The 15,091-nt window shown below is 45.4% G+C and overlaps 1 protein-coding gene across 1 annotated transcript; it reads right to left on the bottom strand.

Moving 5' to 3' along the window:
- Positions 1–1,986: 1,986 nt before the first annotated feature.
- Positions 1,987–14,590, bottom strand: INS (insulin). The gene is made up of 3 exons (XM_086958933.1): positions 14,514–14,590; positions 11,271–11,471; positions 1,987–2,197 (listed from the first exon to the last, which is right to left on the bottom strand). The coding sequence occupies exons 2-3, from the start codon at positions 11,452–11,454 to the stop codon at positions 2,073–2,075; spliced, it is 309 nt and encodes a 102-aa protein (XP_086815059.1). The 5' UTR covers positions 11,455–11,471; positions 14,514–14,590; the 3' UTR covers positions 1,987–2,072.
- Between the last annotated feature and the right edge of the window lie 501 nt (positions 14,591–15,091).

Raw genomic sequence — 15,091 nt, 5'->3', positions numbered from 1 at the left:
ATGATCCGGTGTACCCTGTGGCCCGCCATTTTTAAGAGAGTTCACAATAATGATTTGTCTTGTTCAAGTTATTTTGTGGTCGGGCCATTCCTCCTCTTAAACGAGGAGGGGACAGTCAGTTACTGTTAAGACAGCTTGAATCAAAAATGATATTGGAGTTTGATAGTCGTTGGCCTAATGGTCTTAACAATATTGAGGAAATGCATCACTTTCTATAATGTTTATATTACAGTATTATACTAGTAGTTAGTTTGGATTCATTATTGTTCATTTCCCTACTCCCTCTCAGTTAGGTTCCCTATTTTGAGGTTGAGTCAGTGTCCCTTACTGCTAATTCTACTGGTACTCTTTTCCGTACACTACTACTTTTTTCTGTATATGGATCGGCTGATCTATTGATGTTGTATTTCTACATAAGTTGTTTTGCATATAGGCCCTTATTTATTTCCTGATATTTATGTGCATATATTTCCCATATGTGTATATAGTATGACATTTTTGACCTTTCGTTTTATCAGGATATTCAAGAAACCCTGAATGAATTTATTATTGGATGTTTTTGTATTTTTGTACTTTCATAATCTTTTCGATACTTCTTTTGTATTAGGTGTAGGGTTTGTATATATATCAAAAATATTTTTAACTATAATATTTTTGCTACCATCTTTTATCGACTGCTTTTAAAAAAGATATATTATGTCATTAAGTAAATGTATGCACTTTATCTCAGGGATCTGAGTAGCATTGTATATATTAATGATTTTATCTTTAAGATGTCGATTATATTGCACACTATTGTGGTTGTTCACTTCGTGTACACACATTTGCACTATCTTTAGCACTTTATTATCCATGGCTGCTTAAATTCCAGTTCTGCACATGAATCTCATGAGAGTTTACAAGTTTCTTTCCTTTATCACTCTGTGAATAGGATTATTATCATGTATTTATACTATGATATCTTGCTTAGCTGCTAGGTGTACCTATTGTTTTATCTTTCAATGGATTTTATCACTTGCAGTAGATTGTTTTCCCCGTCTATATGGGAAACTGCCTCTATATGTATGGATTTATCCAGTAATTCTATTGTGCAACCTTAACCGCAACATGCTTAGTGATAATAGTATTTTTTCACTTTTTGTTTCATTACAAAATTTATGATGTCACCACTAGGGGGTGTTTACTTAGCACTGCATATGTATATAAAAAAGCATTTCGTTTTTTGCACTGTTGCAGCGTGATCAAGGGCAACTCGCCTGAAACGCGTAGCTGCTGGTCTCTGTACAGGTTGTAAATAAATTCCATCTTTGCTGACTTTTGTGGTCCGTCTCCCTTGTCTGCAAGCGTGCACTGCTGCGGCTCGAAACGCTGTGAGAGCCGAGGAGGAGCTGAGTTTTCATATATATATATATATATATATATATATATATATATATATATATATATATATACACACACACACACACACACACATACATGCTCCCACACTTCATGATTCCAATCTGTGGGTGGGCTCGCCAGTTTTATCTGTGGCCCCTTATGTGCCTCTCCTGAAAGAAATCACATCAGCAGACACCACTGGGACAATTGTAATAGGGATGTAGTTATGAGGTTGAAAAAGTGGTGGTGAGGCCGGGTGTATGCAATTGACGTTGGCCAACGGATAACTAGCTGCTTCTTTCCTCTGAATCTCTAAAATGAACATCCATGCATCCAATCCTTTTCCTTGCCTCTCTGTAGACCTAGCTACATTCTCCCTCCACTTTGCGTTGGAGGGGGCTGGAAACACATTGGTAGGATAGCTTTTATAACTTTGATTTCAAGGAGAGCCTCTCCCCGGCATTATTTTACAAATTCACATAACTCTTCTTCTCAGGAGAGCCTAATATTCCAGTGATGTGAATTGTTGTTAAATGCATGATTGACCCTCAACGAAACGAAGCAACCCAGTTACATCCAAAATAAACACCACATTACCAAATGTACTTTTGGTTCACAGCATTTTTAATAAACTCTTCTAAGGTGCAATTCCAGAAGTGCAATGGCCTCTCCCTCGCCCCTCCTTCTCCCCTCTAGTTGCAGTAGGTCTCCAGTTGGTAGAGCGAGCACGTGTTGTGGCAGCACTGCTCAACGATGCCCCTCCGCATTCGCTGCGTGAAGGTCTGCTCGTCCAGTTCGCTACCCAGAGGCCCGTTCGCTGCAAGAAATGAAAAAAAAGAGACAAAGCTTTAATGCTGGTTACTTTTTTTGTTGCTTGCATTTTTTTTTTACAATGTTCCTGAGGCTTGGCCATTTCCAACTGCGCGGCCGTCGTTCAATCTGCACCAACTAAAAATAAGGCAATTTACCGATTTACCAATGCACTTTTGGGGAGCACTTGCAGGCCTTTTAATGGCAAGTAAATGAACGCAATGCTTGCGTGTACTAAATAACCCTCAAAATGTCTTAGGGGCAGATTTATGTTGAGAATGCGCCACGTTTGCGTCACGCAACTGCGGCGTAAACGTGACGCACGTTCAGGCGCAGGGTAGGCGTTCCGGGGCAGGTGCGCCTCGCAAAAGTGGCTGAGTGAAATCTATAAGATTTCACTCAGTCACTTTCAGGCCAATGCTGCGTCAAAACCCTGCGCCTGCTTGAAGCAGGCGTAGGTCTTGACGCAGCATTGTAAAGATGGGGCACCCTCGAGCCTTGCTGGAGCTGCGTCACGCTTGCGACGCAACTCCAGCAATGCGGCACCTTTACGGCACAGATGCGTCACGCATCTGTGCCGTTTTTGCCCCAAGGTGCGCCGCATTGTAAATGCGGCGCACCATGGGTGGCGGAGCAGCGGCGCAAAATAACTGGCGCATCCCTGGGGATGCGCCAGTTATCATAAATCTGCCCCTTATTGTTTACATTCCAATAGTTACGTCCAGGACTGGGGGTGGGGGTGCTACTATGATGAACCGCTCCCGATTTTGTTTGGGGGGGGGGGTGGAGCGATAGTGCAGCAGAGCAAAACCGGCCCATGCGGCCACAAAACCGGATTCCACCCCTCTGGCTCACCAGGGAAACACCTGCTGCCCGCTACTGCCAGTCCGGCCCTGGTTATGTCCACAAGATACAGGCCTTTCCTCTGGGTCTGTCACTCTCTAGTTCTTTCATTTTTCATGATCACCCACACCCTCATCCTGAAACTTCAGTAAAGTCTGTTATTGGATGGTGTAAAATGTACGTCATTACATTACCTCAACCAGCCCTGTGGCCTGAGTTTGAATCACTTCACTGCGTATGCAAGCTCTCTTCAAGAGTTCAGACGGTTTCATTAATGCATAGCACACATCTGTAACCTCTCTGTGACCCAAGGAAGTGCCACATTTTGATTGTCCACTAGATGGCAGCGCCTTTCCAGTGGCGTAATGATACTTGAGAGTCCCATCCTGCAAAGTGCACGGAGGGACCTCCCCCTCCCTGGCCCACAACCTAGCACTTTTGCTGAGGGGGCTCCCAGAGCTTGAGGCACCCGAATCTTGCTGGCTGCGGGGGGTTATGTTACGCCACTGCACCTTGCATTGTCTGTTTGCTGCTACCCCAGTTCCACCACTTTTGCCTGGCATCTTTCAGTTCCTACCTTGATTTCTGCTAATACCATACTGTGAGTGGCCAGTGGGTGTTGCTGCTACACAAGTGCTGTCTGTCACCACTCTCCAATCCATCAAACCGAAGTTGGTCTTTATCCCCGACAAACGTTGCTGTAAACCGTACATCCTGGACCCTTTACTGTTCACACCTTCTAAACACCATAAATGTACAGACACTATAAAGGTATCTGATGATCGGCCCGGCTTCTTAGGCTACTCGAATACTCAAATGGACCGTGAGATGAGCATGCACCCTCAGCAAGCAATTTCCCCTTCACTAGAGTAATGCTTTGACCTTTTAAATGGTGTGCCATTGAACTTGTTTCCGGTCCAAGGAGGACCGGCTTGGAAGTTCAGGTTAGACTGTTCCCATGAGGACCAGGGTCAGGACTGTTTTGCATATGGCCCAGACTTGGGTCTTTAGCTCCATGTGCCACTAGATTCAAGTTTGCCTGGCTAATGAGGGATGATACCCCAAAAACGGTCCCAGGAGGCTTGTTTCTGGTCCTGGGAGACCCCGGCTTGGCAGTTCGGGCTGATTGTTCCCATGAGGAACAGGGTCAAGACTGATTTGCATATGGCTGGGTCCAAACTGGGGTGGCGTAGTGAGGAAAACAACAATGGGTTCAACCCAGATCTCTTGACTGGGGGGAATGTTTGATTTATTCAGCATTCCGGCCATCATTTCACTCCACAGCATTTTTCACCCTAAGTGGTATGAGTATGCCCAGACATGGGTCTCTTGTCGCTGTGCCATGGGATTCAATCTAGCCTGGCTGATGAGGGGTGTTACCCCAAAACCGGTCCTAGGATGCTTGTTTCCGGTCCAGGGGGGACCTGGCTTGGCAGTTCGGGCTGGAGTGTTTCCATGAGGTACAGGGTCAAGACTGATTTGTATATGTCTGGCTCCAAACTGGGGCAGCGTAGTGAGCAAAAGAATGATGGGTTTAACCCAGATCTCTTGACTGGGGGATGAATGCTTGATTTATTTCTTACTCCCTCCATCATTTGTCGCTGCAGCATGGAAATGACCACAGCAGTAGCAATCCTACAATCAGCAGACATTGAGTGCATGGGCCATGTCTTGCATGCAGTAGCCACTCTGGACAGGTACTATCATTAGTTTCTGCACCTATAATCATTAGGGATGAACAAGTTTTTCCAAACCGGTGATTCTTGCACGATGGATAAGACAAGATACCAAGACTTCTCCCTGGAACTGAGGCTTCTCCCCCACACTGACCTGCAAACTTCCTCACGCCTGCTCTTCAGGAAGAAACTTAAGAGTGATCCTTGTCTTTAAACAGCAACTCATGAACATGTAATCACCCAGGCAATAGACACAGGTTGCAACATTTCTTGTTCTGTCTGCATGCTTCTACTCTCTCATTCCCTCCTTTGTACTGCTCGCTTTTACCGGCACCGTTCTACACCACTCCATTCCTTCGTAAATAGATCTGCACACACTGAGTATGCAAATCTACATACATTCATTCCTACTGGACTACACAGTCTTGTTAAGCTTCACTGGCTGACTGGAATCAAACCAGAGTCAATGTGATGGATCATCAAATGCCTTTTTTATGGTCTGGCTTGACATCACATCTTTTTCCATCAATTATTCTAGCATCACTAGAAAGAGACCTTGGCTCCACCCACATTCTGGGAGTTAAGAGTGCATATTTTGATTGGGCAGAAGTTGTGTGCTTCCACAAAAAATGTGCCTTCTCTCCAAACAGCCTTGATCATTTTGTTTATTTATCCAGCTGTCTGAGCTTGTACTTTGAGGGGCACACACTTGGCATTTGAAAGCTTTTAAAGTGTCTTAGATAACTAAACAATTTATCCTGCTTTTGTCTGACAACAGAACAGGTGGAAGGAAGGAAGTTATTAACTTACATGGACTTTTAGATCTGGCTTTACAGTGCAATTGTCATTTGACCATTTAACCTACACCAATATTTTTCTACAGTTCTTTGCTTCAAACAGATACATATCCATTGTGCTATTTACCTCTAATATAACATCATTAAGGTGATGGACGGAATGCTTGAATTAACTTCAGCCAGTATCAATTGCTCGGGAGGCCTCCCACTCCATTATTTTTTGCCAACATGCCACCTTAGTTTGGACCCAGTCATGTGCAAATCAGTCTTGACCCTGCTCCAATAGGAACAATTCCACCTGAACTTCCAGTAGATTAATCTTTGTTACTATTTGCATACATTTTTAAATGTTTTATCGACATTTAAGATTTTATTATAAATTCTGTGGAACATACAAGAAATAAAAATAAATAATTATCCAAAAAGCATTCTGCGGACAATCACCATTATTATTGAAATAAGGAATTCCGTGCGGATGTAAACCCTGAAAAATTACGTTCTTGCTGTTATTGCCTAGTCTGTAGGGTTTTACTATACATTTTTGGGTACTGGTACCATGTTCCCAGGATGTTGCATCCTGCCACTACCATCCAACTCCTAACTTGGGCCTAGTTTTGAAGAAGGCTTTCCAGCAGCACTACAAAGCTATGCACCAATTCCTGTTGCTTGAAGATGATGAGAGCAGAGCCCACCTTGCAGCATGTAGTGACCAGAACTCTAGCCTCATGCCAAAAATTCTGGGGCTTATTATCATGAACAGCGATAAAATTACAGCTGCTTTAACGACAGGAAACTGCAGCTAAAACGGCGATAATGGGCTTGATAATATGTCCTTGTGAATTCCCATAGAAGCCCAGGTTCTGGTGTTAACCTGGGCTGCTATGGGAATTCACAAGGGCATATTATCAAGCCCATTATCGCCGTTTTAAGGCAGTTTCCTGCCGCTAAAGCAGCGATAATTTTATCGCAGTTCTTGATAATATGCCCCTCTGTTTTACTGTTGGAACGAATAATCCCATGAGTTAGCCAGTTTATCAACACTATAATTCTCAGAGCGAGCGATGTCTCTTTTAGGGCAAGCAGCGCTCCTGCTTACAGTTTGAGGTGACGCAATGATGACGACAGTTAGGTGCTGTCCTTAAATAACATGTTTGAAAGAAACAATTTATAATCCACAAAACTATAAAACATCCTTGAAATATGTTCCTGCAGATGTTGAGGGTTCTCTGCAGCTGGCCCACTTCTCTCATCTTTTAAACTGGTCTGCTTAAAGCACGCTGTGTGAGCGGGGTTGGCTCTCACAGCTGACGTGGGGAGGGCTGGGCCCATGCCAGTTTCGAAACCCTTCTCAGATAATGACGGGTGCGTTGGATGTCGACTTTACCACCACTAGATGTACACGTGCCCTGTAGGTGGCCTGCCTTTTCTGGCTGTGTATTTGCTATTGAGCCACGTCACGATGCTGCATTAACCCACCGTCGAAAAGAACATCGAAAGGCGTGTCTTTGGCACTTCTTACCAGGTAGACAGCTACCTGGTGCGAGGTACCAGCCATTCATTAGTCTTTTGATGTTCCTATGCCAAGCATGCTCGAGCAGTGCCATCTGCTGGCTTGATTCTGTACTACACGAAAGCTGCTGGGTTGTGTGGCTTCTCGATGCTGGAGATGGACAGCCCAGCAAGGGTGGGAGGAATCGGAGTTCGACGCTGACTCTATGGGGCAGATTTACAAGCCCCTTGCGCCACTTTTGCCTCACTTTCCCATGTTAAAAATGACGCAAATGTGGCGCAAGAGCCTTGTAAATAAGCCCCCTAGTGCGTTGGGATGAGCCTTTTTGTTTTCCGTTATGTATCACATTTCAAGACACTTTGATCCGGTGCTACTTTATCTTTTGTTAATAAATAGTTCTCCTTTAGGACTCCTGTGTATCTATCGACCTGCATCTTCGGTGACCCCACACCCCGCAGATTGATACTTTAATGGCTGAGACGTCTATATAAAGAGATGAACGTGTACATTACTTTTAACAAAATACTCATCTTTCGTCAGAGAAATCACTTTGCAAGGATCCTTCTATTGGGGGTTGGTGCGTAACAAGGGGGTTGGCCAACACACACAAGACCTGATGGCCCCGTCTCTGGTGAGGCCTCGTGAAAAATATGTCAGTTTCTGAGTTAGAGCCATTACCAGAAGTACTGTGACCACTTCCGGCGATAGTATCCGGAGTATTGTGTTCAGCTCTGATTGCACATCTGGAGTACTGGGCCAAGTTCTGAGTCCTACCCTGGAGTCTCGTCACGGCCCACATAAAACGTATTTAGCCCAAATGTGTGGACCACATCTGAAATGTATACTTCTTGCGGCTTCATGTAGATCAGCGTGTCTAATTCTGAAGGTCATATCTCGAGAAGGATCCAGGCTAGCTGGGACAGTCCAAGGACCGATGCGAATGTAGTACAACGTGTACACCACAGACCTTAAGAAGCGGGATGGAAAGATGCTGTCTGTGTAGTAAAGGAGACGAGCCTACCTACTGCAACAAAGCTGTGCTTCTAGAACAAGCATCATGTACCAACAAGTGTCAGAACGAGGGAGAGCGACATAGAGGGAACATACAATTCAGATTCAAAGAGGTCTGGGGCAGGCATGGGTCAGTAATTGTTGGGAGGGAGCAAATACCTCACTAGAGACCAAGAACCATACTTTTGAAATTTGTGGAGCAGGCACTGCGGCAAGTCACCTTCATCACTGAGAAAGGGCAGGAATGCACCGTATTTATCTAATAAGGCGTATTCCTGTCCTTCACCCCTGCGCTGGCTCTGGTTTGGCAGCCAAGCGCCAACGCAGGCAGCCTTCCACAATGGTGCAAGGATGCCTGTGTTGTAAGCAGGATTGTTTTTGTGCAGGAAGGTGTGCCAGAGGAAAAAAGAAGGATAAATAAAGACATTTCTCCTTGTTATGCCTCTCCTGGGAAGGCATACCTATTTTGACACATTCCCAGGGTTACAAATCCTTGTAAATCTGGGAAGGCATAAAAAACCATGGTAGTTGCATGCTAACACCCACTGCAATGCCAATGGAATGCCTTTCTTGTGCAGAGTAAGGCAACGCAGTGATTTGCGCTTCATTGCCGTACTCCAGTTTTTTAAGCCATTCAAAACCATGCAAAGTGGCTTTGCGTGGCTCTAAAAATCGGAGTTAGAGGTTTATGTCACAAATATAGCATGTTTTGTGGCGCATTGAATGACGCCTTGTCTTACCAAGTTCAGACTATGGCAGTGCAACTCTCTGTGGTCTTCCTAAACACGCCTTGGCTCCACTTAGGGTCTCGCTGAACTCTGCAGCAAGACTGATTACAGGCTCCAAACGAAATGAGCACATATCCCCAGTCCATAAATCTCTCAACTGGCTACCCTTTGAAGCACGAATCCAGCTAAAGATTGCAATCCTGACGCACAAAGCCCTTCACTACAATACTCCCACGTATCTGGCGCAAAAACGTAAATTATTCTGTGGGGTGAGGGCTTCTAGAAGCTCCTCTACTCTCCTTCTGAAACCGATCACCCTTAGCAAAAAAAGAACTCGTCGCCAAGCCTTCTCTGGTGCTGGATCGGGAGTGTTTAGTCTTCAGGAGGAGATATATTGGGGAGGTATAGTCATTCTTCAAATATAGTTTCTTCCATGTTATTGTGAGGGAAATGTTTAATGCTGTTAAATCTATACTTGGTTCTGTGATTCAGGATTTAAGGAGGACAGAAAAAGTCATATGAAAGCCTTGGGAAGTAGGACTGCTGTTTTATCTCTATTGCTCTACACATAAAACCTTGTGTGGAAATAGAAGGCGTTCCCAACATTGGCTATGGTGTCATGAGATTAACGGGAAAGTCCTCATTCCCTCTAGGCTCACTCTGGCTCCCACTAGGAGAGGTGGTAACTCTGGGTGGGATTCAACCACTAATCATTGTGAGTGGCTCAATGTTTCCAGGTCTAGAATGACCAAGTCCACAAACTCCAAACAAAATCTTTTCAGGCCACAAGACACACCAGACCCAGTTCCATCAAATGTGGATGCACACCTGGCGAAACCGCTACAGGGGCTGAGTGTAGGAGTCCAACCCGCCGCCACCCAACACCTGCAGCACCATGGGAGAGAACATAACACTCTCCCCAGTCAGGTCGGGACCGTCATCAGACATCCTCTTTCATATCTTGTGGAGAGGAAAATCCTGAGCCAATGTCAACCTGTGACTGAGATCCCTACCCTGCCAAGCCCTTTTCAAGGACAGTCTTCAGCCAATTGCACAATAGTGGCTGTGTGCAGTCTACCTTGCCCCCACCCGTGTCCAGAGATCTGTTAGAGGGGAGCAGAAAGCTCTCCAATCAAGCAACATCACAATTACGGAACCCTAACTTCCGAGCCTTTACCCTAAAATCCCCTCCCTGTCCCCATTGGCCATCCTCTGTAAAATGTAACCTTGGTTACCCCTATCATCAGAGATCAACTGCAAAAAAAGAAGCAGTATTCCCGGGGCTGTGCGATTCTTTCCCATTTCATTAAAAAAATTAGGGCAGATTTACAAGAACTGGCACATCCCTGCATATTAGCCGGGATGCACCAGTAAAGGTGTGACGTGTAGGAATACCCTTGCGCCATTTACAATGCGACGCACCGTGGCGCAAGGATAGCCAGATGCGTGTCGCAAGTTCTGCCGTAAGGGCAGCACATTGCTGGAGTCGTGACACAACTCCAGCAATGCTCAGTGGCGCCCTACACCTAACATTCTGCGTCACTCCTTACACCTGCTTCAAGCAGGCATAAGGTTTTGACGCAGCATGGACGTAAAAGTGACTCAGTGAAATCTTGTTGATTTTGCTGCGTCACTTTTACGGGGCTTCCTTGTGACAGAATGCCCACGCTGCATACATTATACCTGATGCAGGTATAATGTGGCGCAGGGCTTTACAATGTGACGCATCTCACTAGATGCGTCACGTTGTAAATCTGTCGCATGGTGGGGCATTGTTTACAATGCTGCTGCTTCACAGAAGTGACGCAACGGTATCGTAAACATGTCACAAGGGGCTTGTAAATTTGCCCCATAGTATTTGTCGGCTTTTGATGCCTTGCTATAGGCTTGAATCAGAGATTCCGGCACCTTGGTTTTCCCACACTAACATTTAGAAATCTAGTAATGAGGGCCTATAAGTCTACATATTATGTAAATTCCCAGGTGTTTCCCAAACTCATATGCAAGGAACGTGTGCCCCAGTATGGCATAAAACCAAAGAGACACTTTGCTATGTACCAGGAAGAACAGCCTCCCCCTAGAGAAGTGATAACTGCACCTCTGCGGGTGTTTGACTCTTTGGAACATGTTTCCTTTAGAAATGCTTCCATTTTCTAAATGCGTCACCTATCTGAAGTACTCTTACACTCTAAGGCAGGATTTTCCAAAGTCGGTCCTGGAGGACCAGATCCATGCCAGATTTTTAGTATATCCCCATTTAGATAAATGTAGTTATCTTAAAAATCTGGCATGGATTCGACCCTCCAGGACCGACTTTGGAGAACCCTGGTCTAAGACATCCAGTCTTTACTTTATTGCCTCCTTGAGCGGTGGGAGGTGCAGTGTTTCAGAGTTTAACCTCTACCAAGCCATGAGCAGACTCGTGCAGGGCAGCAGAAGAAACAGTCAATATGGCGGCGAGGCCGAGCCCATGCTAAGGGTCATACTGAATTTAAGAGTGCATGCATGGGCTTACCCATTGGCTGCTCGGTGTCGCGTCGTCCTTTGGGTGTGTAGAAGAAGCCTCGGTCTCCACACACCAGGTAGAGGGCTTCCACCAGATGAGAGCCGCACAGGTGCTGGTTGGTAATAGCCTGGCTGGTGGGGGTGCAGAGCGCACCGAGTACCAGGAGAGTCAGGGCGCTCAGCCAAACAGCCATGGTGTGTGAGGTGGGGCCTGGGGATGACAAGAAGAGAAAGAGAGGACGGCTGGCAAGAGAGAAGGAGCACGAGCCAATAGAAGAGAGCGAGAGAGCATGGAGGGGAAGAGGAGGGAAGGAGATGTAAACCATAAACAGAGAACAATCCAAGAGAAGGATAAATAGAGGAAGACGTCATAGGGTAAGAAATGAGATTCAGCTCAAGTAGAGTGCCAGAGTAGAGAACAGAACAGGGAGAAAGTTTAGAGTTTGAAACGAGAGCACAGGGCAGGGACCAGACCAACGAGCCAGGGAGAAAGTTTGGAGAAGACAAACAGCGAGCAGGTAAGAAAGGCGAGCGATGGATCAGGAAAAAGATACATATTTCAGGAGATAAAGAAGGGAATAGGCCGAGGAAGAGAGCAATCAAACAGGAAGAAGATTCCGAGAAGAGAACGAGTGAGCAAGTAAGGGAGTAGAAAGGGTGAACACAAAGTAGGTTCAGGGATGGGAGAGAGAGAGCGAGGAAGAGGAAGATGGCGAAAAAGAAAGAAAAACGTTGCGGAGGAGAAAGATGCAGGGAACAAATGAAGAAAATTCAAGGAAAAGAAACGAACGAGTGGGCCAAGGATAGAGAGCAAGAGGGAGGGTAGTTTAGAGAGAGAAGATGGAGAACAGAGAATGTTAACATCTGGCAAAACATTGCACTCTTGTAAATACATTGAAAATGTATAGTTTCTCTTAGACTGCGAGCATTTTTATACAACACGGAAGGGACGCCGATAGGCAGAGGAGACCTGCCATGCATCCATAGCATAAAATCCACAGTTACATTCACATCACAAGGACTCATTCTTGACACATTTGAAAGAGTTGCCAGAACTTGCTAAAAAAAGATGTGAGTAAAAATGAAATCGGTGGGGAGAGATCAACAGGACTGTGGGTATATTCATTCATCATGCAAAGCCAGCTCGAGCTGCCACAGCCCATCATTTATATAACTGAAATAAAAAAGCTCACTAGATGCATGGGTAAAGCATAGCATTTTACATTGAGTTTTGCTACATTGGTTACTTTTTAGCTATGTGTTGGATCAGCATAAAAAGAGAGTGTGCCACAACGAGAAGTAGCAACAACGGGACTAAGGGGCAGATTTATGAAGGCCTTGCGCCGCCGGTGTGTCATTTTTAACATGGGAAAAAGTGACGCACCGGCGGCGTAAGTCCTTCATAAATCTGCCCCTAAATATTTACTTGTTTTGCTTTAGCATCTGGTGCAAAATTCACCTGAAAATAAACGGTGTTCTGCACCAGGACACGTTGTGCAAGCGACTACAGAAAGGATTTCTTTGCATGGGGGTAGGTGAGTGGGGTGCGTGCCCACTTACATGCTTCATTATTGCTGGGGTGGAGAGGGTTAGAGATGCTTGTAAATACTGCTGTCAATCACCATGGACAGCTTCACCAGTGGCCTTTAACAGACTGCAGTAGAAGCTGAGGCCTTTTGGTGCTGACAGCACAATGTCTTATGTCCCCTTCTGAAGAAATAAACCCAAGATACTTGTCTTCTAACTTTAACATGGGAAGGCGCTCTTGTATAAAATAGTTAATAGTCTTACCGTCGCTCCTCAAGTAAAATATGTTTATCACAATTATGATGTAAAATATTTAATACTGTAATGTTGAATCTTTAAAGCTGGGGCTTGAATCTGGGTAGGCAGATTTATTTTCAGTGTTGGTGTTCAATTTATCTGAATAAATGTTTGCCAGGTGAAATATGTCAAGTGAGTACAATATTTAAAATGACAACAGAGAGGAGCACATTGAAAAAAGTCCCCAAACTGATTGCTGTCTAGCTGTCCTATTACAACAAGTCTAGTCTTTCAATTGAAAAATATAATATAATTGAAAAACCTGAAATATCTACCGGACCTTGGGGTGGATGTGTTAGATGCCTTCCAAAACATTTAGAAAAACTTTGATACCCTTTGTCAACTTTTAATTCCTCCGATTAACCTATTTAACATTTCAAGAATTGCAGTGATGTTAAATTTCCCTTTTGAAAGCTCTTTTTGGCGTCTGCCGCCCATGGCAAATATTATTCATTTTCAGGGACACGTTGGAAGTGGCTGAGAAGGCTTCAGTCCTCCTCTTTGCCACCGCCTTGAGTGCCCCTGGCCTCCTTTGGTTAAAAGACCAAGGGGCATATTTTTTTAGCCTAAAAATGAGATTTATGAAACCGCGCAAGGCCAACTTGCATGGCCCTTCATGGCATCAAAAATCTCAGGTAATGTAATCCAACACAAATGCTGCGCTGCATCACTCTGCTTCAGAGAAGCGCTTCCATGGGTGTTGCGTGGGTGTTCCCAGCCAACATCCATGGATTTTGACGCATTGATAGATTTACAAGAACAGGTAAACTTGGGAATGCACCAAAAAGATACAACTCCCCAGGAGAGGCGTAACGAAGAGAAATATCTTTATTTCTTCTTGTTTTTCCCTCTTTCTATGTGTGCTGCTTTCAGCAGCACACATAGAAAGAGAAAAAGCCTCTCAGGATTGTTTTTGTGCAGAAAGGAGCCTTTTCCTGCACACAAAATAACCCTGCATGCAAAACAGGCACCCTGGCACCATGGTGCAAGGATACCTACGTTGGCGCTGGGCAGCCCACTGCTTGCCAGCTAAGGGAAATGGACAGAAATGCACTGTACTGCATTAAATAAGGTGCATTCCTGACCCTTTCCCACTGACGCAGTGCAGCTGCGCCAATTTTTCATGAATATGGCTGAGCCCATGTTAGCCTGCTGCCTCCACCGTCCATTCAGAACCAATCCCAAGTCCCTGAGGCAGAAAGGATTTCACCCAAGCAGGTGTCTCTCTAGTCAGACCATTAGCACCTCATCACACAATGTCTGTAAATTCAGGGCCTCATTGATGAGGAATTGGCACAAGGCAGCGCCACAGTCTTCTTGCTGCGCTGTCCTTCGCCAATGTGAAAGGGCAAAGAAAAAAAATCCAAGATGGCGGATCTTTAACAAGTACCAGCACTCACTCAGCTTAGGAGGTCGAAGATGGACTCACCTTGGTGATAAATGGCTGGAGGAGAGAGAGGCGACGTTGCTTCGAGGGGTGAGAATGGTGCAAGTGACCTCTCTGGGAATTCGCTTCACATTTATACTCCGCGCAGGAGCTTTGCTCAGCATTAACTTCCCAGCCACTGCCACACCCCGAATGTACATTTTCCGCTGGCGAGACAGAGAGAGATCCCCAAATAGAGTCGAAGGGTCTCGAGAAAGGGAGGGTGTGGGGCAAACGGACAGCAGACAGCTTATTTCCGTGTCATTTAGCCACCAATCCGAAGACCAAGCAGGTTGCCTCTCACACAGGTACCTTTTAGCTTGAGATAATGCTCCTATTAGAGCGCCGACAAGGCACTTCCAGCCGGCGGTCCCCAGAGCAGAGAGGCGTGACAGCTGCCCATCTGGGAGCCTGCCGCCCTTAAGCGGTGGCTGTGTCAAGACAATTAAACAAGGCAAACACTCTGCTCTCATCAGTGCTGCCCCTCTGAGCTGGCTCCTTGCTGAATTGGCACTGTTTCTTTGGAAACTTTCCCTTGGCGCAGAGCTGCCAGGGGGGTTCGACTCATCGGACTGAAAAGA

Source organism: Lissotriton vulgaris, chromosome 2_1 (genome assembly GCF_964263255.1).
Source record: "Lissotriton vulgaris chromosome 2_1, aLisVul1.2, whole genome shotgun sequence".
In the NCBI taxonomy this organism is placed as follows: Eukaryota; Metazoa; Chordata; class Amphibia; order Caudata; family Salamandridae; genus Lissotriton; species Lissotriton vulgaris.
The sequence above is the reverse complement of the archived record's forward strand: the minus strand, read 5'-3'. Positions and strand labels throughout refer to the sequence as shown.

Excerpts from the sequence above, each read along its gene's own strand:
- INS (XM_086958933.1), bottom strand. The coding sequence starts at position 11,454 with ATGGCTGTTTGGCTGAGCGCCCTGACTCTCCTGGTACTCGGTGCGCTC. Across the intron at positions 2,198-11,270 it reads CGACACCGAGCAGCCAATGG|CGAACGGGCCTCTGGGTAGC; the intron begins GTAAGCCCATGC and ends CATTTCTTGCAG.